This window comes from Pygocentrus nattereri, chromosome 8 (genome assembly GCF_015220715.1).
Source record: "Pygocentrus nattereri isolate fPygNat1 chromosome 8, fPygNat1.pri, whole genome shotgun sequence".
NCBI lineage: Eukaryota > Metazoa > Chordata > Actinopteri > Characiformes > Serrasalmidae > Pygocentrus > Pygocentrus nattereri.
In genome coordinates, this window is record NC_051218.1 from 8,792,501 (window position 1) to 8,820,406 (window position 27,906).

The window sequence follows — 27,906 nt, forward strand, 5'->3', positions numbered from 1 at the left end:
ATTATTGGGCCTTTGTAAAAGTCTCTGTATATTAGATTAATCGTCAAAATAATCCAGTTTCAGCTGCTAATATAACCGATGGTCACAGCCTAGATGGAACGCTTTACTTTAGCAGTTTGAGACACTTTCACTTTAGTCTGAGAGACATTAAACACACCGCAGAGGTCCAAGACCAAGTAGGGTCTTCTTTGAGTGCCCCTGACTCACTGTGGTTTTTCTGTGCCCCAGAGGAAGAGCCAGGAACACTGCGGATAACAGAATGATGCAGAGTCTGCTCATTATTAAGAGCAAAGTTTTCCAAATGTGGCAAATTTTGCTGTTAACTTTCTTCTGCTGCCAGATAGAAATTGAGGGATTACAAAAGGAGCTGGGGACAGTTTATTTTGAGACAGCTGAAGATTTACTACACTAGTGGTGTCTGAGCTGGTGACTGGTGCCTTGAGACTAGAAAACATCACACACATAATTCGATATTTCCTGCACATTAAATGCAGAAATCTGACCATCCATGACTTCTCCAGCTGTTACGCCCCTGGAACTCCATGCAGTTGCTATTAGGCTACTGATGCGCATTCAGACGCAGTCATAAATTTGATTAACTCATTGTATGTGGATGGATTTATTGACCTAAATAAGCCAAGTTCGCACAGAGTAGGTCGTAAAGCCGGTGCCCAACCCAGGATCCTTCTTGCTGTGCTTTCTGCCACACATTCTGTTTATGAAAGAGACCTTCGCTGAAGTGCCTCTTGAAGTCTGCTTTCAATAATGACCTTATAAATAATGAGGTTAATCATTGGCCAAAGGTCTAACTCAAAGCCTGCACATGATGGTCAGATGCTTCAATAAACTGAATGGCAGATATGAATGCTTTAGATTTTGCGTACTAACTGATACGCGATGGGTTTTATTCAGAGGTTCAAGCTTGCTGTTCTAATAAATGCTAAAAGCTTTTATTCCTCTAATAAAGAAGACTTATCTGAGGTGACTCACTGGTAGCGAAAGGTAAAGGATGTAAAGAAGCCCCCATCTACAAGCCGCAAACAAGTCCCAGTCATGAAAAAATCCCCAGCCGTTATGCTCAGCATGTTCCAAACGGAGATATGAATCACTCCACTTCAGCACTCACAATGCAACCACGCGGAAGTGCACTGTGGACCATGATTGCTGGAGATTTTTGGAACACGCTGTTTCCTTATTATGTGTCACTAATCTAAGATTTTAGGGGCATGAGTTATTCTCCTGGCTTTCTCCGTCCGCTGATGCTTATCTTGGCAATAATGACACAGCAAATGAGTTAGAGTAAAAAAATCAAGCAGTTGCTAAAATAGAACATGCCATGTGCTTCAGATAATTATTTACTGGAGATAATATTTATTGGTTCCCATGTAAGAGCTGTGGTGGGTGTGGATCTATGGCAGAAATGGCAAATCTGCAGAAGGAACTTGTATTTTAAGCAGTTTTTAAGCATTATTGCAAATGGTGCTCATGCACTTGGTGCTTTAGATTCTTTACTAGACATATGATCTACTTTAAACTGCAGCTACCATATGTTTTACACATACACCCTTCAAAAAGTGGGTCCTTAGTGGTTCTGTAGTGAAGGCAATGGTTAGATTTAGAACTTTGAACACTCGAGGAACCATATGAATACTAAATGGTTCTTTGCATGGTTATTGTATATGGTTCTTTGAAGAAAAACTGGTGCTGCTATAGTTCCAAGTGACGGAAAACTTTTTGTTAAAGGTTTATCTTTACACATCAAATAACACAAAAGGCTTGGTTTTATTTGTGTTTCAAGAGGATTTTATGGATGTACACGTGCATGTCCATGGAAAATTCACTAGAATTATGATAAAGGACTCTTTATCTAGAACTAAAAGCTAACCTGCTGCCGAGAAGCATTTACATAAAAATCGCAGTGTATCTGATTGAGGTGTGATTTCCTTAAGCTACAACATTCATTTAAATTTCATTTATAGTTGTTTATCCATTGTATTGTGTCTCTTATCATCAAAGGCTATTTGCAAAGAGTAAACATGCCTCATTAGTTCCAGTAGAAGCGAATTCAAGCAAAACAAGATGAATTATAAAGGCCTTTCTTTCTTTTTTATATGACCTTTTTACAGTTATATTCTGTTTTTCATCGTTCCCATAGTTCCTGTAATTGTTTCTACACAGGCTTTCCAAAAGTGGTGCAAATGGACATACTGCAATGCTAAACTGGTCACAATAGTGATAGTGACCAAATTTGTACACTCATTGTGTAAGCTCACATATTTACTTGAATGGCCTTTAGTTTGTCCTATGAGTAACAGTGTCAAACTCTAGAAGCAAGAGCCCCACCCATGTTTGATCTTCCATGTAGCTACTCCAGCCCCGGGTGGTTCGTCTGAAATTTGAGAAATAACTGCCGTGAATTTATGAACACATTGGCTTTTGACAGAGGAGGACATGCTGCAGTGGTCACATAGTGGTCAACCTGTGCAAAAATGAAATAAAAAAGGCTTCAGATATCTTCAGGTATGGAGGTCCCATGGAAGACAGTTCCTCTTTGCAGCTGTAAAGTATGAGTTAGAATACATTAAGGCATGGATTAAGCCTAGTTCTGGACTAAATTGCAATGCCAAAAGTGATATGCCACTGAAAATCCCTCTTAGTCTAGGCATAGATTAATCTTTGTCTGGGAAACTGAACCTAAGTATATTAAGAAAACAAACTACTACAGATGTAGCCCTTTGACATATCCTGGCTCTGTAGCTGCAGCAGAGTGAGCTTACCTTACACCTCTCTAGAAAAGCTGATTTTCCAGTCTTGTCAGTCAAAAGAATGTTAGCTAATGTGCACTGAGGTTAGTTTTGTACTTTTTCTTGTAGACAAATGTAGGACTAGGACAGGTAGAGCTGATCCTGAACCTACTTGGAGCTTTCCCCTGTGTAGCTCATAGCAGGAAGACTAGAGTTGGTGTTGATGTTAATGTTAGCATTAACAGACCAATCATCTGATTTCAAATGCCGTTCTCACCTACGGTCCTTGACTTGCAAGGTTGGCTGTCATCGTGTGAGAATGCTAGCAAAGATTAAGATAGATTTTAAGATAGAACTTTAAGATAGACGTTTGTTTATTGTTCTGTTCTGTAATCTGAATTGGCACAATGAAACACGATGAACTGGATCGCCTCAATGTCAACACCTGTTACTTATTAGCTACTAAAAAAGCTTCTGAAGTCCTTACTTTAAAAAAGAAAACAGATTTTTTACCTACTCGCTTGGACTGTGATACTAGTGCCTTGTTGTTTTGTGTTTACACCTAGAATCGTGTTTCGACTCAAAGTCCAAAAAACATTTAACACGCTTGTGGCCTGGCTCTTTCCGCTGCTGGAAAAACCTTTAACGCTTGCCACTTCTCAATATTATATGTTTTATAAGTTTTCTCCTTTTTCTCCCATAACAGAATTCCTTGCAACTTAACTGCCTCAGTGCTTTGGTGGACTGCCATGTGCAGCTATTTACTTCTCTGTATCGTGGCAACGGATAGGCCTTCTCCCTCCAGATGAAGCAAATGCATTAAGCTATTGTTGATGCCCCCACCCAGTCATAGTGTCCCACTAAATGAGTGATCCAGTAGCCAGATCACGTTTCATTGGAGTCAGGTGGCCTGTTGGGTTCTCCAATGGATGGAATAGGAACTAATGAGTTTGTTATTGTTTTCTTTTTAAGTAAAACTTAAACCCCCATCCAGAGCAATTGAGACTGTTTTACATTTCGTAGTTTGCAGCGATATTCACACAGTGAGTTTTGTTTGAAAAGGTTATTTCAGCATGACTGGGACCATTTTTTTAAAATGGTGTATTGTAAAATCCAATTGTCTGAATTAAAGATGATGGTTTTATGGAAGGGCTTATTTGAGTTGACATCACTGTATTGAATCAGTCAATCTCTGGGCAACTCAAAAGACCCAAGGCACCACTTACATGCACCGTTTGAGTAAACTTGGCTAATTGTGTTTTGCTCTGTGACTCTTTGTCAGTGTTTAGTTTATTCAAATTGTATATGCTCCGAAACATGGAAAAACCCCATTAAGCAAACATACATATACAGTATACTCCAGAACTGGTGCTGAGTTTACTCAAATGGTTTCTGTAAGAATGCCTGCCTAGACTCCGCTGTACTACCCCAGCCCGTCGTAATTCACCACAGCAGTTGTTTTCCATAGACCGTGTCAGTACGTCTTTTCTTTTGCATCTTTTCTTCGTGAGATGTTCCACATGTCAGTGAAAAAAAGAAAAAACAGATCTGCTGCATTTATGTGCTCCACGTTGCCTTTTCTTTACAGCTTGATTCTTTATTGTTTGATTTAGTTTAAGCTTTCCTCTCACGCTGTGACCACACGCATTTGAAAGTGCCCCAGAGAACTTTCATCTTTAAGTAAAAACTGCACTTTCATTTACATCTGGACAAAAATAACACTGGAAGTCAAGCAGAGGAAGTCATGTTTACGCCTGTACGGACAGGGATCCAGAGGAAGCAGCATGTTTGCGGTGCTTTCCTTCATGGGCAATGAGCAAAAGCATGTATTCACAGAACATACGATACCAAGGTGTTTTTTTGCAGTGTTTATTCAGTTAGTCAAAGGCCCTTTAAGTGCACCTGAATGGAAACAGACAGACAAGAGTGCAATTTGCAGAAGCAAATTCGATTTAGGCACTTTTTGAGTGGACGCGGGTCTCGGCCTACATCTCAGTTGCTGTAATGATTATGCTAGTTTTCCGGCCACTGATGATATTTGCACTCTCGCTGCTCTGGGACGACGGTTTGATGAAGCTTCTTTTTCGCCCAAGGATTTTTCCACACTAAAAGACCCCCTGAGTCCTGCTCACAGTTCTGTTCAACTAAAGTGTTTGACTTGTTTGTCAGTCTAAGGAACTGAAGAGTATGGCTAAGCTAGTGCTAGCCAGGAGCGACTTAAGGTGTCCTGGGGCCTTGGGCTAAATCTGTCTTGGCCCTCTGCCCCACCTCTGTCAACACAACAAGCTCAGAGGAAGAGAAAGAAATTCTCATTAGAACAGTCAAAGAGCTCTGACCGTTTCACATTGACGAACCTCAGTAAAACGAATGAGCAGGCACTGCTTACAGGTACAGGCTAGGCTAAGTAAAATGAGCACTAGCCAAAGTAGATGGTAGCTAGCAGGGGTGTAACAATTTGCGAAATTTGACTCGACACAGCACAGTGGTGCCTTGATTTAATAAGTTTTTAATGTACAGTGTGTTCATATGTTTCTGTTTTCAGTGTATTAGTGCATTCAACTTCAGAAAAGTACAGTATTTTACACAAAAGCTAATTCTCTAGTTCCAAACTAACACACTATCCAGAAGATAACATGCTAGTCACTATACAAATGTACAGCAATATGTTGCAACAAAATTTTATACAATATGATGCCTTTATAATGTTACATTCCTAGTAAGTACATTTAATACTGACCTAGATCAGAAAAAATAACCTAAATGAACAGTCACATCCACTAGCATTGCATACAGCTAGGTAAACTGAACCTAGGTATGTCATATAATCATAAAGCTGATTCTAAAAACACAAATATTTGTCAACACATGCATATTTTCCAGTTCTTTCATTATTATTCCATTGATAGTCATCCTTAAAATGCTTTCTGAAAATGCTTTCCAGCAGGCTCAAGCCAATTGGGTTAATAAAGCCTTGTTGTAAGCTAGCGTGCGCACAACTGGAACATTTGTCAGGGACGCTCTGGTTGACGTTGCAGTGCAGTGATTTACAATTTGATTTCCCTTCAAAGTAATAGCCGTCCAAACATTAAAGGAAGCTCTTCCCTAACAAGACAAACTGAGCACTGACTGATCTTTGGCAGTAGCATTATTACTAGGGCCTGTTTTTGTCAGTGTGATTATGGAGTGAATGGAGCTTTGTTCACTATACACACAGCGCAGTATCTGGAGAGCTTGCTAAGTTAATGATGCCTAACAATCAAAGTGTCCGCTGTGCGTGAGTCAGCCACTCATCTGCTTCAGGAGCTCACTGGGTTACTGCTGAATGTCATCTTACAGATGGACAAAAGGACGCAAAAAAGTGAACCTCTTGCTTTCCCACGTTATCTCTGTCCACATCCGTTTCTGTTCACTTAGTTGGCCTGAGATAGCATTGTGCCCCGGGGTCTTTGTTGTGCCCAATTCGAACTGAAGGCTTGGGGCAGAAAAATATTGGAATTTCTGTTTCTTCTGAGAACATGTTTTTTCTACACGGCTGCTTTCATTTCTTTCGTGTTCCTCATTACTTTCTGCTTTCGGCCAACACATCTTGTTTCAGGGCTGTCTCTCAAGTCTGAGTCAATGCTGAAAGATCTCATGCCACTGAGGATTCCCTCAAGGCAGGTCCATATTCCTCATGTGTATGATACTGTGATTTCATGTCTCATGTTAGAAGAGCAGGTCTGAACTGGCAGGCAGTGAATCTTTAGGTCATAAAATCATTCCCACACTGCAATTAAATGTAATTGCGTGGATGTGTGAAGCGTAGCTTTATGTAATTTATGGTTCTTCTGGGGAAAGGCCAACAGTGCATCCCTGATAAGCAGAGCGGACACTAATCATTTACCTAACTTAAGATACCTAAGAAGTTTGATATCCATCTTTCCAGTGAATTTGTGATCCAATGAAACAAATGGAGCCCGGTGCTCCTTTTCTCTCTTCACTCTTCACTCTCCCTCTCCTGTGGGCCTTTTGTCTTGTCCACTTGACCCTGTCAGTGCCTGTGTTTAAGTGATTGGCCTCGGTCAATTTATTACTGTTAAAAATTCCAGCGAAACTGAAATTCAATTTCTCCTGTGGTCAAACGGGTGACAAACACAGGTTTTGTATTCATTTCCAAACTGCCAAACCGTCTGTTAGACTTGTTGGTGCTTCTCCAGATATGGTTTTGCTGAAAGTTGTCGAATACGCTCTGCTGGCAGTCCTGGATCACGCCCCACCAACACAGCCATGGATTTATGCAGTATTGTTCTTCCGTCTTGTGCATTGAGTCGTACCGAGCACGAAAAATGAGAAATTAAATCACAGAGCTCCACTTATAGTCCTTCAGGAACCTGCATGCCAGATTGAAAATCACTGCCTAAATCCATAGCAGAGAAACGCAGTGGGTCATTACTGATCTCAGGTCAGCAAACGCATAAGAAAGAAGTCACTGATCATGGATATCGTAATGTTTGCGCATTCATCAAGCTCGCATCTGGTTCTTATGCAGGGCGACTCTCTGTTCCCTTTTCTCTCTTTCTCTCCTCCAGTCTCTTTCTTTCTTTTCGTTTGTTAATGTCTGACAAGTTTATAGTTTATTGTATGGCAGGGGTTAACCAGGCCTGTTTGAGTGGGCATAAGAGTCCAATAAAGTACCAGATGCTGATAATGCCCAGCACAGGTTATTTATTTGCAGAAGACGCAACCAATTGAATCAAACTGCCTTTATGTAGTGCATGCATTAATCAATAGGTTGTGCATGGAAATGCTTCTGAGCATGCGGTGTGTTGTGTTGTGCGGTGGGCACTTTCGTTGGTAGTCAGCTGCCATTTCAAATCAGCGCAGAGCAAATAGTCAGAAAAATCGCAACTTAAAAGATGCGTTCATACAAATGCTGGGTTTTATTCTTTTTGTCAGTAAAAGTGTTTTCCACAGCATGCTCACTGTGCTTTATTAGGCGTGACCCCTTCCTCTGACAATATTGTGGTTTATGTTCAAACTGGCCATCTCTTACTGCAGGGACTTCAAAGTCTCGCCTGGTTTTCGTTTACACTGCCTTATTGTTGGAATTCCCGACTTACTTTACAACTCTCTTGGTGTTTAAGAACGTATCGCTTCACCTGCAGGCAGGGCTGCTTTACACTCATAATTCCATTGACAACCACTGTATTTTGTAGTTAAAAAATAGTGTCTTAATCAGACGTCCGTCAGACATTTCATCTGGAATGAGTTTCACAATTCAGCTAAACCGCTTTACTCTCTGTTGAAAGCTCAGTTCATGATTGTTCCTGTTTTCCCTGTTGTATATATGTCTGTGGTTCTGTGGCCTTGTATAATTTCTGTATATGTTTATACAGCATATGCACAGGCCCACCGCAAAGAAAGCCTTGGCTCTCTTCCTGCTAAAATAAAAGTTAAAATAAAATAAATAGGCGTAGTGTTAAATACTCTGAACAGCAAAGAATGAAGTGTGTTCTCAGTGCTTTGCCTCACATACTGCTTTTTTTATCTCATTAAAAAGCAATGACCAACAAACACACCTTCTTTTTTATTAAGATCATTTAAAAGTTGGCATGAAGTGAGGAGACCTTTTTTTAAATTTAATTGTGTTTGACTTTGTACAGCACTATACAGATATCAGAGACCATTCCATTTTCGGTCCAAGAATGACTGTTTCAGATGACGTTTCTGAGGAGATTAGATGCAAGATAATCCACTTGCATAAGAAAGGGGAAATTATTAAAAACAAAAGGAGTTTCCAAAACTGGAGTTCAAAAAATGATTAAAAGATACAGAGAAAATGGGGCAAACAACCATGCGAGACCTGGTAGACCACCAAATCTGCCCATCTGATAAATAATAAAGCTTTCATCTTTGAGAGAGAGATGGGAGAAAATCCAGGTTCACTCTTGCTTCAGATCTGAAAACATCCACAGCTGTTTCTGTCCATCCTTCTACTGTGAGAAGACAACTCAGTGCCATGGGTCTGAAAGGATGTGTAGCTGTAAAGAAGCTTTTACTAAAAAAAATTTCATTTTTACCAAAATTTGCAAATCAAACAGTGTAGCTGCTGGTTTTCTTAGAACAATGGACTAACCACCCCTCAGTCCAGAACTCGACATCACTGAATGTGTTTTGATTACTTGGATCATGAAAAGCAGAAAATGCAACTTTGAAGGTGTGACAAAATATCCTGATATTTAAAATAAAAACCGTCTAAAAATGGAAGTTGTATATAAGGGTGTATATAAGTGTATATAATGGTGCTAAATGCTGAAGAAACTGATATATATATATATATATATATATATATATATATATATATATATATATATATATATATATATATATATATATATATATATATATATATAGCGTTTTTTGGTCATTTTCTATGAAATACATGCTTTCTGAAAAATAGTAGTACTCAATAAAAGTAAAAGTAGTACTCAATGGCCATTTCGACCATAAATGAAATAAATGAAGGCTGGTCTCCGACATTTGCACAGTACTGCATGTCACATAAGAGTTAACCCGTTTGAACTTGGAAATGCTAGTAACTCATCTATGCACCTCCACATACCACAACACTTTCAGATGAGTGAGTCACCGAGCCGTGGCCTCAGTCACCCTGTTGTCTTTACTGACACTTTGATGACTGATGTGATTTTGGTTATTTCCGCAAAGTTCCAGAAGGATTATTACAGAAATTATATTCGAGAAGCTGTTACACAATCTCAGCCTTTACACGGTAGATCTGAAAGCTGCACTGTTTCATGTATTTTTGAGCCCAACCCCGAGTTTCCAGGATTTACTAGCAGGTAGACCAATGAAGACCTATCTGAACTATATAAAAGAGCATAATAGCGTGAAATTCTGCCGAAGATGTTGTTGAGAAGGTGTTTATTTCATGCTTGTTCATGACTCCAGGCTGGCAGAATGTGAAGTAAACTTCCCAGATATCTGTTTGGCCAAAATTACAGCTTTTGGCATTGCAGTATATTGCACTGAATTAACTGAAAGCATCTTTAACACATTTCACAAGCTTGAAAAATGCATTGTTTTAGATCAGAAGAATGCACGTATTTGGACCCCAGACAAGCTCCTCTGGCTGAAGCATTGCGTTCCCAGTACAGAGTTCACCCAAAAAAGTCCCAATTGTGCTGAACGCTGTTCATAGCTGCTTGAGTGAGAATATAACTTTTGGCATAAAATAAGTAAACGTAAAAGCGTTGAGCCGCCTACATTCCGCAGAACTTGACAAAATGGAAAAGAAATTGTTCAAAAAAGAAAAAGGAGATGACGTGTTGGCAGCTGTAAGGAACCTTCTTTTTGTTGTCAGTGTGAACAAAGCAGCTTGGCGTTTTCAGTGAGAATTGCCCATTTAAATGTTAAAAACCAGTTCTTTCCCATTGGTTTCTAAACTAAAATCACTGTAGAGTTTCTGTCTGATAATATCTGATAATAGGTCATCTTAATTGGAATCATTCTTATTTATGTGACTGCGTAAGAAGTGTTGCTAACTAAGCTCTGATATCATCAATATGTAAAGAGTGGTACACAGTGTGGAGGCTTCTGTTAGTGTTTACTATTAGAGTTTGTCCAGCTGAAACTTAAATAGGTGCCACTGAATCCCAACTAAACAGTAAAAGTTTCCAGCTGCATTCACTGTGTATGTACTAGCTGTGGGATATCTCTGAATTTGGCCCAGGGGGTCTGAGTTTCAATAGAAATTAGAATTGTGGCTTCAGTTAGGTTTTCTCTTTGTTCGGCCCACTGCAAAATCAGTGACACGGCCAACGGTCACGCTAGGGCAGTTACTGCTTTTGCAGATGGCAGAATAAACATATGCATTGGAATTTTTGATGGCTGTAAGATTATAAAAAAAAAGCTTCTTCTTGGCAGATTTATGATAATGTCCTCAAATAAAGTCCCAGGGCGCACTGGCCATCAAAGTTTTTCTGAGGCCTCCTCCAGTGGGGGTTTTTCCAGATTGCTCTAGTTTCCTATCACAACACTAAAAGCCCTCCGCCCTCTTCCTTCCTATTAAGCTCTTATAAAATTTGAGTGGGATCTTCATCTAATCAGGGTTAAGAGCAAAGCTGGACCATGTTATGTAAGGTGCTGCGATCACAGGTCTGTAAAGAGCTGTAACAGGGGAAGGGCATTAGGCCTAAGCTGCTGTGAGGCAATCTTGGCTTCAGCAAACTAAAAGCTTCAGTGGGCCAAACAAAAATGACCATTGATTTTGTTCAGACAGCTCCGGTTGAGGTCCTAATTGCATAAAGTCAGTTCATTGTAATATATTGCCGTGTGAATTTATTCACAAATTACGCATAATGCTTGCTGTGTTTATGATGATCCCACCAGATGTGATGAAACGAAATTGCAAATGATTGTTTGTAATCAGTCTCTAATTGCATTGTCTTGTTATGTGTCAATGAGTTCAGTGCAGCAGATGATTCAGCCTCATTTGACCAGTCAATCAACAGCGCTAATAGTGTTGTTTTGTTGTTTTGCAGATTTGGATACGCACCTGTGTCCATTTACTACTCTACATCACAGTTGCTGCCTATTCCAGTGAAATCGGAAACCCCATAACAGATGACATCAAGAAAATTTCAGTGTTGGTAAGAGCTAAAGAGGTTCAGTGTCAAACATCTGCTCATGGCGAGGAAACGTGTGCTTTGTTCGAGCTTGTTTTTCATATAGAAAGCAATTAGTAAGCGATTTAGTAAGTGTGTGTCTGCGAACCGTACTCTTGACAGACAGCTCAAATGTCTTTCATATGTTGAGACGAAAGGTATGCATCGTATTGCTTTAGAGAGGGATTACCGTGACAGATATGGAACTAATGCACGAAGAACAAAGTCAGGCCTGAATCTGAGAAAATCATGACTTCTCTGGAGCATTTATTCCATTAAAGCATTATGCCAGTATGAAAGGGAAAGCTCGGCTAAAGAGAGTTTATATCAATAGTGTTGACAGCTTGTTTCTGCGTAACTCTTGGTTATGTAAGGTATAGTTAGTGACTGATTTTCAGCACATTTCGTAAGGTACAGCCTTCTTAATAGCAGTTTGTTCCAGCCTTTGATGTTGTGTATTCTCTTAACTTATTGCCTTAGAGAGCCTGTGATCATACAGTTCTCTTATATAAGGCAGGAGCGTCAGAGCTCGCTGTCTAATTATTCTAATCTAGATTTGCCCTTAGCTGAAGAAAGGCTATGCTGTTCTCGTATTGGTCACAATCTATCATTTCTCTGCATTAGTCTTGATTTTTTAATGCAATTGTTTGTGGACCTGCACTAATACTAGTGTTTGCAGCAGTAACAGCAGATAAGTAATTGAGAGCATTCGTTTTACTTTAACAGTAAAATAAATACTTTAACAGTGGTCTTATCCAATGGTTTACGCAAGAAAGCCTTTACATTTGCACCTGAAACTCTTGGTAACGTTCAGAATACCACCCACGTAGCGATGGCAGCTAAGGGCACCGGAGATGTAGCTCATGTTGCTGCAAGTCTAATCTTAGCTAGCTTCTAATGAAGGTTTGCCCTTAAATATGTTTAATACCAAGTGACTTAACAAAATGTGTGATAGCTGTAGCATTAAACATACTTTGAGTACATGGAAGTTGTTAGCTAATTGGTTACATCCTTGTGGCTCATAGTTCACACGCATGTGTTAGCAGAAACTGTTAGCATGTATGTGGTCGCTTAATGGTAACCTTTTGTTTCCAGCTTGGTGCCTGTTAAAATGTTCGGGTTCACATGCTGCTCTTTACCACATGTACAAAAATCCAGGAAAATAGGCTATTATGAAAGACACTGGCAAAAGCTTTACAGTTGTTTTTCTGTCTCTCCATCAGAAGCAGAATATTCCAAAAGATTACAAAATCACAGTACGCTATTTGCCTAAAGAAGTGGTAAGTCATTCAACTGTATTACTGAAAATACCATCAGTGTCACTATTGGTTCATAAGGATTCCACAGTGTTGCTCACTAAATGAAAACCTTTTTTCCCCTTCAGAGTGGAATGTGCTGGGTGAAGCTAAATGTATTCCACTTGGAGGAGAGCTTAAAAGTCCTGGCCCAGAAGTTTGGGAACATTTCCTCCAACAAAGATAATATAGGAACGTTTGTCCAAATGTTGCGCGAGATGCGGTATCATATTGGACATACTTTGGTGAGTTGACATTTCACTATAACTTCCAGGACTGCTGATTTTATGCAAAGGTTTGCCATGTATTTATGATTCATGTGAAATGACCAAATATAATAATAAATCTTTATGTACTTATTAGGGGTGTAGTGATACATAAAATGGATTTGATTCAGTTCAAAAAAGTGATGTCTCGATTTAGCACACGTTTTTGATGAAGCTAAATATGGAAATCTGCTAAATATGGTATATGAAATCTGAGTATATGATTTGAAAATATATGACATATATTAGCATTTCGCTGTTGTCGGATCTCCATTTTTGTCGATTTTCAGTTTTTGACATAATTTGAAAAGGCATGTTGGCCTTTATATTGTGTGAATTTCATGAAGGATGGACCAAAATAAATGGCCAAAAGTGACTTGTTGAAAAGTCTGCTTCCTTCTCCTGTACAGTTACCATTTTGGAGATACCAGGTTTTGTTTAGACAGTAGCGATATATGGATTTTCCTTATATCCAACTTATATTACCAACCCTTTTGAAATTGGTCATTTGGAAATATGGGACATATTTTTCACTCATATATTAACATGTATAAACGCATATATATTATATACACATTACTTATATATATATATATATATATATATATATATATATATATATATATATATATATATATATAAACTATATCATAGAAGACATTATTCCTATATGGATGGCATATGCCAGTCACAATGCAGTACAATACACTGTGATACAGTATGCACGGTTGTACTGTTACGTACTTGTTATTCATTTACATAGGAAATTGAAAGTGCTGTGGGCCTAAAGTGGTTCGATGAACATTGTCATTTTTCTTAATTGGATTTTGATTTGAATAACATTCTAATCTGGATATCCTTTAACCTGTTTAAGGACAGTGAATCATGATCACTGAATGTCAGACAATGTCAGAAATGTCAGAAACAGTGTAAGATATAGCACAGTAGAACACAATTGACAATTTGTTAGTGTCTTTTCAATAAAGGTAGAGGTTCATCACTCTAGATAAAGTATCTCTGAAGTGAGTGTTGTGGAAATCTGGTATTGTGACACATGGTCGGATGCACAAGATAAAGTACAAGCTAACTGCACCTGTGTTTATTTGTGAAAATAAGTTTCAGGATTGGTTGTGTTCTGGAATGTTCTAATGATTTGGTTAACAGTTAACATTGGTTAACTTTAGTCAATATACTGTATGTTAGCAAGGAGTCACATAGCAAGGAGTAGACAGGGAAGCGCATTCTGGCTAATGTTGATATTTGAGTATGCATAAGAGTTAATGAATGGAAATATGGTTAACTTCAGGGAAGAAGAAAGCAAGAAATGTGGAAAAACAGCCAAAATTAGTGAAGCATGTTGTATTACTTTAAAACAGCTGGGGAAATTTGTGTCTAATGAGCATGATTTTATAACATCTCAGCTGCTGATGAGGACTTTGCATGGTGTCTTTTCTCCTCAGTGGACAGTGTACCAATGTTAGTTTGTTAGAGAAATATATGGTCTCGCTAGTATCATCTAGAGTATTTAGCCTAGTCAGCCTGTCAAGCCTAAATAGCAGAAAGGCCACACCACAGCGGCCTGCGGTTTTACTGCCTTCTCAGTCACATCCTTAACAACGCAACCTTGGCATTGCGCTAGCAGTTAAAACATAAAATCTGCCTTTTCCTCAGTTGTTAGCGTGCTTCTTTTCTCCATCTTTCTCTATGAAACATAACAAAGAGCAGAATAGTGATTTCATAGTTCAAATATCATCACCTCAAGAGGTTAGCGAGTACTGAAGTACCCATGCATGTTCCTTGTACGCATATATGTGTCATTAAAATTAATTTCTTTAAGAATCTCATTGAAACATGATGTCTAATTTTATATCTGTATATCGCTGTTGTCAGAACAAAACCTCGTATCCTACAGGAGAAGGATAAAGCATACTTTACTTTCAATGTAAGTCAATGGAACCAGACATTTTTCCAAGTCAATTTGGCCATTTCTTTTAGTCCAACCTTCATAAAATTTACACACAATATAAAAACCAATATGCATTTTCAAATTATGTCAAAATCCGAAAACCGACAAAAAATGTAGATACAAGGTTTTGTTCCGACAACAGCGATTTATATATATATTTTTGCATTTATATTCAAGTACATTTTATTTATCAAATATAGTTAGTGGTTTCAACACTCAGAATTGCCTATTTCAGTTATTAAAACTGTGCTGGTCTGGTTGCACCATTTGACTGACTTGTGCCACCTGGCTTTTCAAACTAATTTCAAGTTAAACAAGCATCCCATAGAAACTTCTGTGCTTGAGTCATACTTTGACTCATATACCTGACATGGTAGACTGAACCGTTCTAACTACAACTCAAAAATGATATTTTTTCCAAAATTTGCGAAAGGGCTACTGACCTTGGCATTGCACCATTAAGGTCACTTGTTTTTTTTGCTCTAATGCAATATGCTGGCTCCTCTTTCATTAAAAAAAGTCAAAATAACAGTCATTTGTTTTTGGGTGTGCTGCCTGACATTTGAGCAAGTAAGAACTTGTGGACAAATGATTAAAGTGAGTTGTGTACTATTAAAGTTGCATTTTTTTGCATTCAAATTTTTGCTTTAAAGTTTTCAAACCTAAAGTCATGCCAAACTATTTTATTTAGAATTTTACGTAACAAAATGACCTTTTCTGAGAGTTTACTTAATCAGCATATACACCACCTGCACCACTTGACAACTTTTAGAGGCAAAAAATTTATGGATGCACTGAAAATTGTTTCACATAAAAGAGATATCTTTGAATAATGTGACATATGTCATGTGTTTATTATTTAAAAAAAAAAGAAAAGGACATGTAGGACATGTCAATGACCTATTTACCAAAAGCATTCATTGCTTTGATGAAAATATGTTTATCTGCAGCTGGAATGAATGGCCTGTATAGGTGTGCTTGTGAATGAGGATAGGTGTGTCTAGGATGTCTGAAGGCACTTGACATGCAGGTGATAGTGAAAGTGGCTCTTACACTGTTTACACAACACCTTGATTCCACTGAGCCATTATCTCTGTGCCTATCTTGTGAAATAGTGTACATAATGTTTCTGTTTCCCATCTCATTTAGCTGTTAGCATAAATATATTGTCTCTCATGTCCTGAGTGTTGCTCACTTCACCCAGTCCTGCCCACACTGACTTGGTGGCATTTACATGAACCACGAGGGTTTTTGGCTATATTAATACAGGTTTTGCAAGGCAAACGGTAGAATAACACATGAATATACAAATTTGATGTGCGTTATTATGCTGTTGATCTGTTATTTCCTGTTGGAAAAAAACAGCATAGACTAGTGTGTCTGATCTGATGGATGCCGGTCTATGACCATGCTTAGTAACCAGCTAAACCAGCACCAGGGCTGTTTTTTTTTCACTAGGATATGTAAAGTGCTGAAAATGCTGAAGGAAAGTAAGGCAAACGTTATTGGGTGGCTTGGTTTAGGCAAATATCTTGATCCCAGAGATAAAGCCATGCAGGAGCAGAGGGAAGAGGAAAGTTGAGCAATTGTTTGGTGTCAACAGGAGCTGTTAACAGCGCTTATTTAACAGGGTGTGGAAGATCATCTGTTTAATAATGGCAAAAACAAGACATCACATGCACAAATTATCTTTAGCTATAATTGAGGTTCCAGTGCGAGAAAAATGAGCACTCGCCATCCTGTTTTCAACATGTTATTTTTCAATATTGGAATCATCTGTGAGTCTGGGCCGGCATCCAACTCAGTGCAAGCCCCAGGAACATTTCTTCCTTTAAAAAGCACATCATGAAAGAATGCTTCACCCAAAAATGCTAATGTGCCTGACAACAAAAGAAGGCGTGCGGAGGCTGTGTTGCATGACCTCATTTGTGTAACATTAATCAGCCCTTTCTAGCCTTCATTGCTTAAACCTGAGGTTGTTTTGGGCAACGTGTTCGTTTGATGCGTCCACCTACCGAGAACTATAAATGATTTCCTCCTGCATATTTGAACAGCGCTCTTTGTGTAGTACTTGTGGTAGACGTACTCAAATACTGCCTTCATTGTGCTGTTTTGAGGGATTGTCATGGTAACTTTGAAGGAGGGGGTATTTACTATGCAATTGCACATCCAAACGATTTTACAAGAAGCAGCGTGATGGCTGTGAAGTGTAATAGACCTCATTAAACACAGCCGGGCTGTACTACATTAGCATTACTGTGGCCTGAATTCGGATGACTGACAAAACAGCAATGCACAGCAATGCAATTACTGCTTTAGGGGTCTGTTTCCATGCCGGAGCAAGTGCAGTTTTGGTAGCGTGCAAGCTTGCACCCAGTAGCTGTTTTAGTGATCAGACATGATCACTAAAACAGTGCTGTTACGGGTGGAGTGGAGTCACAGGGACTATGACGTTCAGCCTCAGGCAAAGAGACATGTTCAAATTTAAAACAGTTCTATGGACATAGACCATGTCACTCTCTTCAAACTAAATTATTATTATTATAAATTATTATTATGATTATTATTACATCTTGACCTTATTTACTATGTTATTATTTTAGAACAATTTAGGACCCTGTGCACAACATCATATGTGAAATAGAATCAATAGACTATCTGACAAAATGCACCAGGTAAGACCGCAGCACTGTTTATGGAATAATATTTGACCACAAGCTATATGTTGCTTGACAGTAAAGCGCACTGTTAATGACCTATAATGCTTGGTCAAAATGTTTTTTATTGTTATTATTGTTATTTTTGTTGGACTATTGATAGTTTGTTGTAATTCGTTTTAAAAATACATATTTTTCTGCTATCAGAACAAAACTTTGTATCTCCAAAATGGCAACTTTACAGGAGAAGAAAAAACATACTTTGCTTTTAATGTAAGTCAGAGGAAAAAGACTTTTATCCAAGTGATTTTGGTCCATTTCTTTTGTTCCGTTTGTCATGAAATTTTGACATTTCACAATAAATGATTCTACTTTGTGGAAAAGATTCCTGCCAGAGATGTGAGAAAAGCAGCTATAACTTAAAACTAAACTTAACTAAAACTTAAAGCAGAGCACAGTAAGTCTGCGTTTTCGTTTATATTATTTGTTTAGCCTACACTAACACATTAGCACATACTGAGACATATTTACAGCCAAGATGTTTGAAATGTTACTTCGGTCAAATGGACATAAAAAGTTGTCGTTTCCAAGGTGGTTGATTTTTGTTAAAAAGACAACATGGCTCTTCTTAACATTTGGATTGCTGACCCCTGCCTTAGCCCTGGGAGAGTACTTAAAATACCAGACTTGCCAGATCTATTCCCATTATACAGATTTGTCAATATCATAGGAATTAGCCAATATAAATATAAGTAAACACCCACCCACAAGAAGACAGAACACACTTGTGTTGTGAGTTATATCAAAATGTTAACATGGAATCCATAAGATGATTGTTTTTTCACAGTATGGTATTAATATAATTTTCTGCAGTGATGGCCATTAAGATAATTTCACTGCGATGCTCTGCCCTCACAGACTGGGCTACTAAAGGGAATAAGAGGGGCTGATTAATTGCCACAACATACCTAATCACACAAGCCAATAATGCATTCATTCAAACTCCACACCTTTTGTTATTATGCCGCTTCATGCCACGCTTCATCACCAAGGGATGCACAAATGCTTAAAAATATATCTGCCACACTCACACACACAAGTGCCCTTATTTTGACCCTAACTTCTGAGCTTGAACGGTGATCATGAGGCCTTTACAATGACCTGGTCAGGCAGTAAGTAAAGCAATACGGTGCTGCAAACGCGCTACTGCTCATAGCGTGATGGCTGTTTCACAATGTTTCCCCTTATCCTTTATGTTGTCCTTCATGTTTTCCTGGCACAAATCTGGGTTTGTTTTCCTCTCTGCTTCAGGAGGAAGCTGTGCAAGAATTTGACTGCCACTACAGAGAGGAAAAGTGGCTCACAGGACGCTACTTTGAATTTGTGGAAGATTTTTTCAATACTGCCAATTCTTCAAGAGAAGATGTAGACTGTGAACCCCCGCCGTGTCCCACGACACCGAAAACAACAATAACAACGACGATAACAACAACAGTGTCGACACAACATCATTTGAAAGGTAGAGTGCGTATTGATTTTATAACACAGTATTATGGCAAGACATTTTTTTAAAAATGTAAGTTAACGCGTATGCAGAGAAAGAGACAGGCAACAGTCTGTAAAGTCTAAAGTGCACCCATATATTAAGTGGACCTGATAAAATGGACAAGGACAGACAATAAAGGAAGATGCACTTGTTTAAGCGGCCAGTCGGTGGATTATAAACAGGACTAATTATGCTCTTGTAGTTAAAAAACATTGATTTGATTAGTGACGAAATGCTTAGAGAAATGTTTTGTGGCATAATTTAGCACAATATTATATAAAATACTGTTATACTGCCAAATCACTGCTAAAATACTGTTATATTACCAGAATGGTTATTTCACAGGAGAAGGAAAAATGGGTGAAACTTTATTTTGAGTGGTCCTGTTTAGATGAAACAAACACTCAACAGAATCTCAGTAACATGTCAAAAACATATGAGGGTTAGGATTAGGTTTTGGTTGGAGGTTACGGTTAGGATTAGGTTTTGGGTTGAGGTTAAGGCTAGGATTAGGACCGCAGGGTAAGGATTAGGTTTTGGTTGGAGGTTACGGTTAGGATTAGGTTTTGGGTTGAGGTTAAGGCTAGGATTAGGACCGCAGGGTAAGGATTAGGTTTTGGTTGGAGGTTACGGTTAGGATTAGGTTTTGGGTTGAGGTTAAGGCTAGGATTAGGACAGCAGGGTAAGGATTAGGTTTTGTGTAGTGGAAGTAACATATGAACAACACATCGACTTAATGTAAGCCATGTCTCAACAGAACATCTTTAAGATATTTACTTCATTGTGTTAAGATGCTTCACTACTGCTACTTCACTGATATGTTGTTGTGTTACTGATAATCTATTAAGAGTTTATTAATCATCTATAAAGGACCACTCCAAATACAGTGTGACTGAAAAACGTTGAGAATTTTTAATGTAAGTTAATATAAAAAGGTTTTTTTCCAAGGAATTTTGCAGCACTGCTACTGTTCCGTTCATCATAAACTATTCACACAATATAAGGGGCATCTGGCATTCACAAATAATTAAACTAATAAAGAAACAACAAAAGATTGTGTTGCAAAAGATGTTATTTGAGATAACTAAAGATAACTAGAACAGACATGTATTTGTTGTATTTATGGAATGAACAAATGTCGAATAAACTATCGTATAGTAAACCGTGACCAAAAATGTAGATATTTACCATCTTCTTTTAGTGTCACTTTCACTTGTTTGGGTATTGCATGTTTAGTTACATTTGTGTGTGGACATGCTTGTGTGTCAGTAACTGTCCTGCATGGCACCTTTTCAAACAAACCTGCGAAACAGCTGCAGCATGGTGTTTGTCAGCCCCATTATGACTGTGCTCAGCTGAGCTTGGAAACCTCGCCATGTTCCCTGGTGGATGACATGAAAAGAAGAAAAGAGCCAGCACACAATTGTCAATGTGTTGATTACAGCGCAATCTTCTGATCTTCCCAAGCGCGGTCTCTTTCTCTCCGAGAGCCGACACATCTTTTGTGGGAAAGAAAGAAAAGGAGGCCGTGATGAACTCTTTACTGACTCACAAAGAGGCGTTTTCATGTGTATTAACGTTCCACCCTTTCTTTTCTTTCTCTCTGTCTCTGTATTTACAGGTAGTTCAACTGCTAACGACACTACAGAGGAAGGTGAGCCATCACACTAATCTAAAAGTGAAGTGGACATTAAAAAGCTTGTTGTGGTCATAAGTTCTTGTAACTCATGACCACAAAAGATAACACTGTGGGAAAGCTTCCCAAACCTCATAGCCACAAGTTTGTGTTTCTGGAGAATTTGGCCACAATGTATCCAGGACATAATAAAAAACAAAAAAACAATGATATCTCACTCAGTTGTCCATTCTCTTCACCTTCAGTTCAGTAATTGTAGGCCAGTCAGTGCCAGTGTGGCATTTAGCTTTCTTGGCAGCATCTCAGCAGATTTACTCTGTTACCTCTCTGTCTGCAAGGTCAATCCCTCTGGACTTTCAAGGGAGAGTCAACTTAGCCGTCTCGTTTCTCTGCCCCACCCGATCAAGCTCCTACTTTGAGATTCAGAGAGACAGGCAAGAGCCTTTAGCTTAGCCAACAAGCCAAACACTGACGCATATCCGCTTTATTTGCAGGGGTTACAAATCAGAGGATTCTTCCAGAGGTGCTGGAGAGGAGCCTCTTTTCTCTTCTCTTCATTCCTCTCATCGCTCTGGCATTCCTGCTTGTCTGGAAGGTGTGTGATTTTTCCCAAATGCTGGCATTCTGAGACTTCTCCCCATTGTACTCAAATCCTCCAGATTGAAATGCTTTTAAACCCTTAAATTGCAAGCACATAACTTCCATAACATTATAAAAAACATTATAGCAGTTACCAATAAATAAGCCTTTAGATTATTCACTATTAAAAATGACTCTTCTACTAACCACTACTATGTAACCAATACGTTATGTACTGAGTAGTTGTATGGATAACTTATAAAGTTGATGCTTAATTAAAGTAGTGTAAAAGGTTGTAAGTTCACTCTCTTTTTCATCTTGCAGGTGAAATCCAGAAGAAATGCCCCCCCAGTGGATAGAAGTTCAGAAAGCCCTCCACTGTATATTGAAGCTGAGGCCAGCGCACCACCATTAAATGATGTATCTGAAAAGTAATGATAGCCAAGAACCTGTTGAACTACCTGCAGCAGACCTTCAAATGCAGACCTTGAATCCAGTTTCCTATCTCCTGTCTTGTAAATATCTAAACTATACATGGAACCGATTGGGCACTTAGCTTCATACCTACCAGTGATTTAAGATCCAGGACCAGGAATTGGATTCAGGGTTCAGGTTGAAGGAAAAACTCTGGTTTATTATGGACAGTAAAAGTAAAACTTTTACTCAGTGTTACTTGAACTCACCATGTTCCTGTCTGTCTATACACAGGAACAGATTAACCATGATCGGTGAGGTGTAAATCATCTGTCTTCATCACTACCGGTGAGATATGTCTTCAGATAATAATCAATGCAAGCTGTTATCAGCTGTTACATTATATAAAACCGGTTTGTTGCAGATATGTGTAGAGCATGATACACTGATCACGAGTGGGTACGGCCAAGAAATGGAAAACGGCCGTGAAAAATCAGTCGTTAGCTTAACTAACATGAGTCAAATAACCAGCTACATTGGAAGTAAGAGGAGATTGTTTGTTTATCACAGTGAGTGCATATTATGCTATGACATTTTGGTACAGATATAGCAGCAGCATTCAAATACAGTGTGAGTTACTTACCTTTATTTATATCATACAATATATCATGCAATACTGATTGTATGTAAAGTAAGAAAAATAAATTGACAATTGGCACTTGCTTGTATATAACAAAACCTGGCCAATTCTAATCTTGGACGACTCCAATCATGCATGGCTAATTAAGACTACAATTCTACAAATACACAGATTTCAAATATTTAGTAGGAAGCTGTAAATAACAAAGAAATTTAAAATGTGTCCAGAATGATGAACAGAGCTGGAGATGATTCCCTGATGACCAAGAAACCTGTTCAACACTGAGAATAAATCTATAATGTAATGATAACTTACCAAGAAATTACTACAAGTTGATAATGATAGTATATTATTCAGGGCTGTCAGAACCACGAACATGTAATCCACCCCTTTTCAAAGTACTGTGGCGATGCCCCGCTACCTTCTGAGTTCAAGGCACGCACATGCACATAAAAACCTCCCTAATCTACATGAAACGCTAACCAGCACGAACAGACAGAATAAAACTCAGCGGAGGAGGCAATCAGAATCTACGTTTCAGCTGAGAGGTGCTTTCAGACCTGTCAAACTTTTTCTCTAGTTTGGTTTTGATATGCAACTCCAGCCAAATTCAGATTCGCACCAAACAACTGGACCACGCTGATTCACAAGGGGATTCAACACAAGAGCTGCAGTAAATAATGAGAGACAGGAAACCAAATAATAATAATATGCATCTAATTATGCACCATGGAGCATATTTTTGGCCGGTTACATTTAAATTGGTTTACACAAAGCGTCTCTATTTTCTGTTTTCATGGTGGTGGCTGTGAGAGTAACAGAGCGCTTGCATCCCTGTGATTTTCTGATCAATAAACAAACACCCACATGTGTAATTTGGTCCACTTACAGTCCACCATCCGAACCAAGGGAGAGAGATAAAATATCACAAAAAACAAACTATGGTGGGTCTTTAGAAAATGAACTGGGTATGAAAACAGCCTGAAGTTCTTCAGATGTTCGCTAGCAAAGACTGCTCTCTGAGGCTGCACCTACTGAAGCAGCATCAGAACAAACACTGACACGGTTCATGATCAGGTTCAGAGGCGGGTAGAGAAGCCTAGATATTTGCATAAAATAATTAAGTAAAAGTCAAAGTATCTTCCCCAAAACAACTTGAGTAGAAATGCAAAAGAAGCAGGTCAAAAATCGACTTAAGTACTGAATGCTGCGGTGGAACTTCTTACTACATCCAGCATTTATCAACATAGGAACTGAAGATTGTGCAGCTCTGTTCTTCACTTTTTAGGATTTTTTGGATCTAAAATACAAAACTCCAAAGTCAGAGATGTAACCAATCATAAAGCAATACAAATATTGCCGCCATCAAAACATACTGAATTTGAACATCAATGGAATTAGTAACTAAATATGAAAAGCTTAAATGTAATGTAGTAAGTAAGAAGTAAAAGTAATATGAATTGCAAAAATACTTAGGAGAGTAAATCTAACTGGTTACTACCCACCTCTGAATGGGTTTACACTGTGTGCACAATTATTAGGCAAGTCTTATTTTTGAGGATTATTTTTATTAATGATCAGCTACAGTGCTCTCGGTTAATCCAAAATGTTAATAAACCTCAAACATGAATGTTTAAGAAAGTAAAAGTGAAGTTTTGGCTTTCTTAGGAGAATATCTATATGTGCACAATTATTGGGCAACTATAATGGTGCAGAATTATTACGCAGCTAAATGAAAAACATTATCCCATCTCACTTTTTTATTTTCATCTGTTCAAGTGCCCAATATAGCCACCCTTCTTTTCAATAACAGTGATAAGCCTTCCATTCATGGAGTCTGTCAGTTTCTTGATCTGTTGATGATCAACTTTTTGTGCAGCACCGACCACAGCCTCCCAGACCCTGTTCAGAGAGGTGTCCTGTTTTCCTTCACTGTAAATCTCCCGTTTAAGAACTGCCCATAAGTTCTCAATTGGGTTCAGGTCAGATGAGGAAGGGGGCCATGTCATAAGTTTTTCATCTTTAACGCCTTTACTGGCGAGCCATGCAGAGGAGTAATTGGATGCATGTGATGGAGCATGTCCTGCAGAAAAATCATGGTCTTTTTGAAAGATGCAGATTCTTCCTGGACCACTGCTTAAAGAAAGTGTCTTCTAAAAACTGGCAGTGGGCTTGGGAGTTGATTTTGAGCCCATCTTCAACCCGAAAAGGTCCAACCAGCTCATCTTTAATAATACCAGCCCATACCAGTACCCCACCTCCACCTTGCTGGCGTCTGACTCGAAGTGGAGCTCTGTGCCTGTTACTGATCCAGCTACGGGCCCATCCGTCTGGTCCGCCAAGAGTCACTCTCATTTAATCAGTCCATAAAACCTTTGAAAAATCTGTCTTCAGATTCTTCTTGGACCAGTCTAGACGCTTCAGCTTATGTGTCTTGTTCAGTGGTGGTGGGTTTCAGCCTTCCTTACCTTGGCCTTGTCTCTGAGCGCTGAACATCTTGTACTTCTTGATACTCCAGCTAGGTTGCAGTTCTGGAATATGACAAAACTGGAAGATAATGGGTTCCTGGTAGCTTCACGCTTGATTCTTCTCAAATCCTTGGCAGTTATTTTGCGTCTTTTTTTCTCAACACTTTTCTTGCGACCCTGTTGACTATTTGCAACAAAACGTTTGATGGTTCTGTGATCAGTTCTGTGAGAGTTCTGCATCCCTCTGAGAGACTTTTGGTCATTTTTAACTTTTCAGAGTCAGTTCAATCTCTTTTTTGGCCCATTTTGCCTAAAGAAAAAAGCTGCCTAATAATTATGTACACCTTGATCAGTTCATGATCAGGTTCAGAGGCGGGTAGAGAAGCCTAGATATTTGCATAAAATAATTAAGTAAAAGTCAAAGTATCTTCCCCAAAACAACTTGAGTAGAAATGCAAAAGAAGCAGGTCAAAAATCGACTTAAGTACTGAATGCTGCGGTGGAACTTCTTACTACATCCAGCATTTATCAACATAGGAACTGAAGATTGTGCAGCTCTGTTCTTCACTTTTTAGGATTTTTTGGATCTAAAATACAAAACTCCAAAGTCAGAGATGTAACCAATCATAAAGCAATACAAATATTGCCGCCATCAAAACATACTGAATTTGAACATCAATGGAATTAGTAACTAAATATGAAAAGCTTAAATGTAATGTAGTAAGTAAGAAGTAAAAGTAATATGAATTGCAAAAATACTTAGGAGAGTAAATCTAACTGGTTACTACCCACCTCTGAATGGGTTTACACTGTGTGCACAATTATTAGGCAAGTCTTATTTTTGAGGATTATTTTTATTAATGATCAGCTACAGTGCTCTCGGTTAATCCAAAATGTTAATAAACCTCAAACATGAATGTTTAAGAAAGTAAAAGTGAAGTTTTGGCTTTCTTAGGAGAATATCTATATGTGCACAATTATTGGGCAACTATAATGGTGCAGAATTATTACGCAGCTAAATGAAAAACATTATCCCATCTCACTTTTTTATTTTCATCTGTTCAAGTGCCCAATATAGCCACCCTTCTTTTCAATAACAGTGATAAGCCTTCCATTCATGGAGTCTGTCAGTTTCTTGATCTGTTGATGATCAACTTTTTGTGCAGCACCGACCACAGCCTCCCAGACCCTGTTCAGAGAGGTGTCCTGTTTTCCTTCACTGTAAATCTCCCGTTTAAGAACTGCCCATAAGTTCTCAATTGGGTTCAGGTCAGATGAGGAAGGGGGCCATGTCATAAGTTTTTCATCTTTAACGCCTTTACTGGCGAGCCATGCAGAGGAGTAATTGGATGCATGTGATGGAGCATGTCCTGCAGAAAAATCATGGTCTTTTTGAAAGATGCAGATTCTTCCTGGACCACTGCTTAAAGAAAGTGTCTTCTAAAAACTGGCAGTGGGCTTGGGAGTTGATTTTGAGCCCATCTTCAACCCGAAAAGGTCCAACCAGCTCATCTTTAATAATACCAGCCCATACCAGTACCCCACCTCCACCTTGCTGGCGTCTGACTCGAAGTGGAGCTCTGTGCCTGTTACTGATCCAGCTACGGGCCCATCCGTCTGGTCCGCCAAGAGTCACTCTCATTTAATCAGTCCATAAAACCTTTGAAAAATCTGTCTTCAGATTCTTCTTGGACCAGTCTAGACGCTTCAGCTTATGTGTCTTGTTCAGTGGTGGTGGGTTTCAGCCTTCCTTACCTTGGCCTTGTCTCTGAGCGCTGAACATCTTGTACTTCTTGATACTCCAGCTAGGTTGCAGTTCTGGAATATGACAAAACTGGAAGATAATGGGTTCCTGGTAGCTTCACGCTTGATTCTTCTCAAATCCTTGGCAGTTATTTTGCGTCTTTTTTTCTCAACACGTTTCTTGCGACCCTGTTGACTATTTGCAACAAAACGTTTGATGGTTCTGTGATCAGTTCTGTGAGAGTTCTGCATCCCTCTGAGAGACTTTTGGTCATTTTTAACTTTTCAGAGTCAGTTCAATCTCTTTTTTGGCCCATTTTGCCTAAAGAAAAAAGCTGCCTAATAATTATGTACACCTTGATATAGGGTGTTGACCTCCTTAGGCCACACCCTCCCTCATTACACAGATACACATCACCTGCTATGCTTAAATCCATTAAGCATTCAAGTTTATCCAGTTTGGAGTTAGAAAATATGCCTAAAAATGATAATTTGGTCAAAATACTCACTTACGTAATAATTGTGCACACAGTGTATGAAGACGTGTCATTAGTATGACAGGAAAGGCAATTTTAGGTAGCGGCCTAATTCCATTTCGTCACTCAGCCAAATGCTTTTTTTTTTTTTTTTTGGAAACATTATGTTTTGCCCCACAGCTTTTGGAGGTGTGGGGCCACCCCTGATATTATTTCATCATGTAATAATAATAATATTAATCATTATATATTCGTTCTAGTCTCCAGCTTCTAATATTTCAAGTTGGCATAGTTTACAAGAACATTATTTATTTTTGCTGCAAGTGTTTCCAAACAGCAATGTATGCATCTGTTCTTCACTCTTGGTTTCTCACACTGGCCGTTTGTTTTCCAGATTGTACAGTGGACAGAAGACAGCAAGGCGAGACCACTGAAAAACCACACACATCTTTTCCTATACTCTCAGCTGCGAGGGATATGTGCTGGCCTCGAACAAAAGAACTGCCCACTGAGTTCTGATGCTCTTTCTAAGAACAGTGACTGGACATTTTCCAAGGGGGAAGGGGGTGGGTGCGGGTGGGGGGGGGTAAGGTTGGGTTTTTGGTGGGAGAGAAAAATGATGATCAAGGCGTGTTACAGCGGGTGAAGCTTCTTTTTCCTCCTGGAAGTTTACTGACCACCGCAATGCATGCAAGGAGAGACTGTACCGGACGACTGCAGTGCACAGCGATCCTTTGGCCTTTTTTTTTTTTTTTTTTTTTTTTTTTGGATCCACCTAGAGAAGTGGCGCTGAAATCAGGACTGCGACAAATG

General features: G+C 38.9%; 1 protein-coding gene across 1 annotated transcript in view; it reads left to right on the forward strand.

The window, feature by feature from the left end:
- The window catches only part of kitlga (kit ligand a), a 29,684-nt gene extending 2,027 nt beyond the window's left edge, over window positions 1–27,657 (forward strand). The window contains exons 2-10 of the mRNA XM_017717701.2: window positions 11,285–11,392; window positions 12,631–12,687; window positions 12,792–12,947; window positions 18,903–19,110; window positions 20,759–20,791; window positions 21,268–21,368; window positions 21,677–21,783; window positions 22,061–22,114; window positions 27,488–27,657. Coding sequence (XP_017573190.1) covers window positions 11,285–11,392; window positions 12,631–12,687; window positions 12,792–12,947; window positions 18,903–19,110; window positions 20,759–20,791; window positions 21,268–21,368; window positions 21,677–21,783; window positions 22,061–22,091 — 801 coding nt within the window. The 3' untranslated portion in view covers window positions 22,092–22,114; window positions 27,488–27,657. The remainder of the gene's footprint in view (window positions 1–11,284; window positions 11,393–12,630; window positions 12,688–12,791; window positions 12,948–18,902; window positions 19,111–20,758; window positions 20,792–21,267; window positions 21,369–21,676; window positions 21,784–22,060; window positions 22,115–27,487) is intronic.
- The last annotated feature ends 249 nt before the right edge of the window (window positions 27,658–27,906 follow it).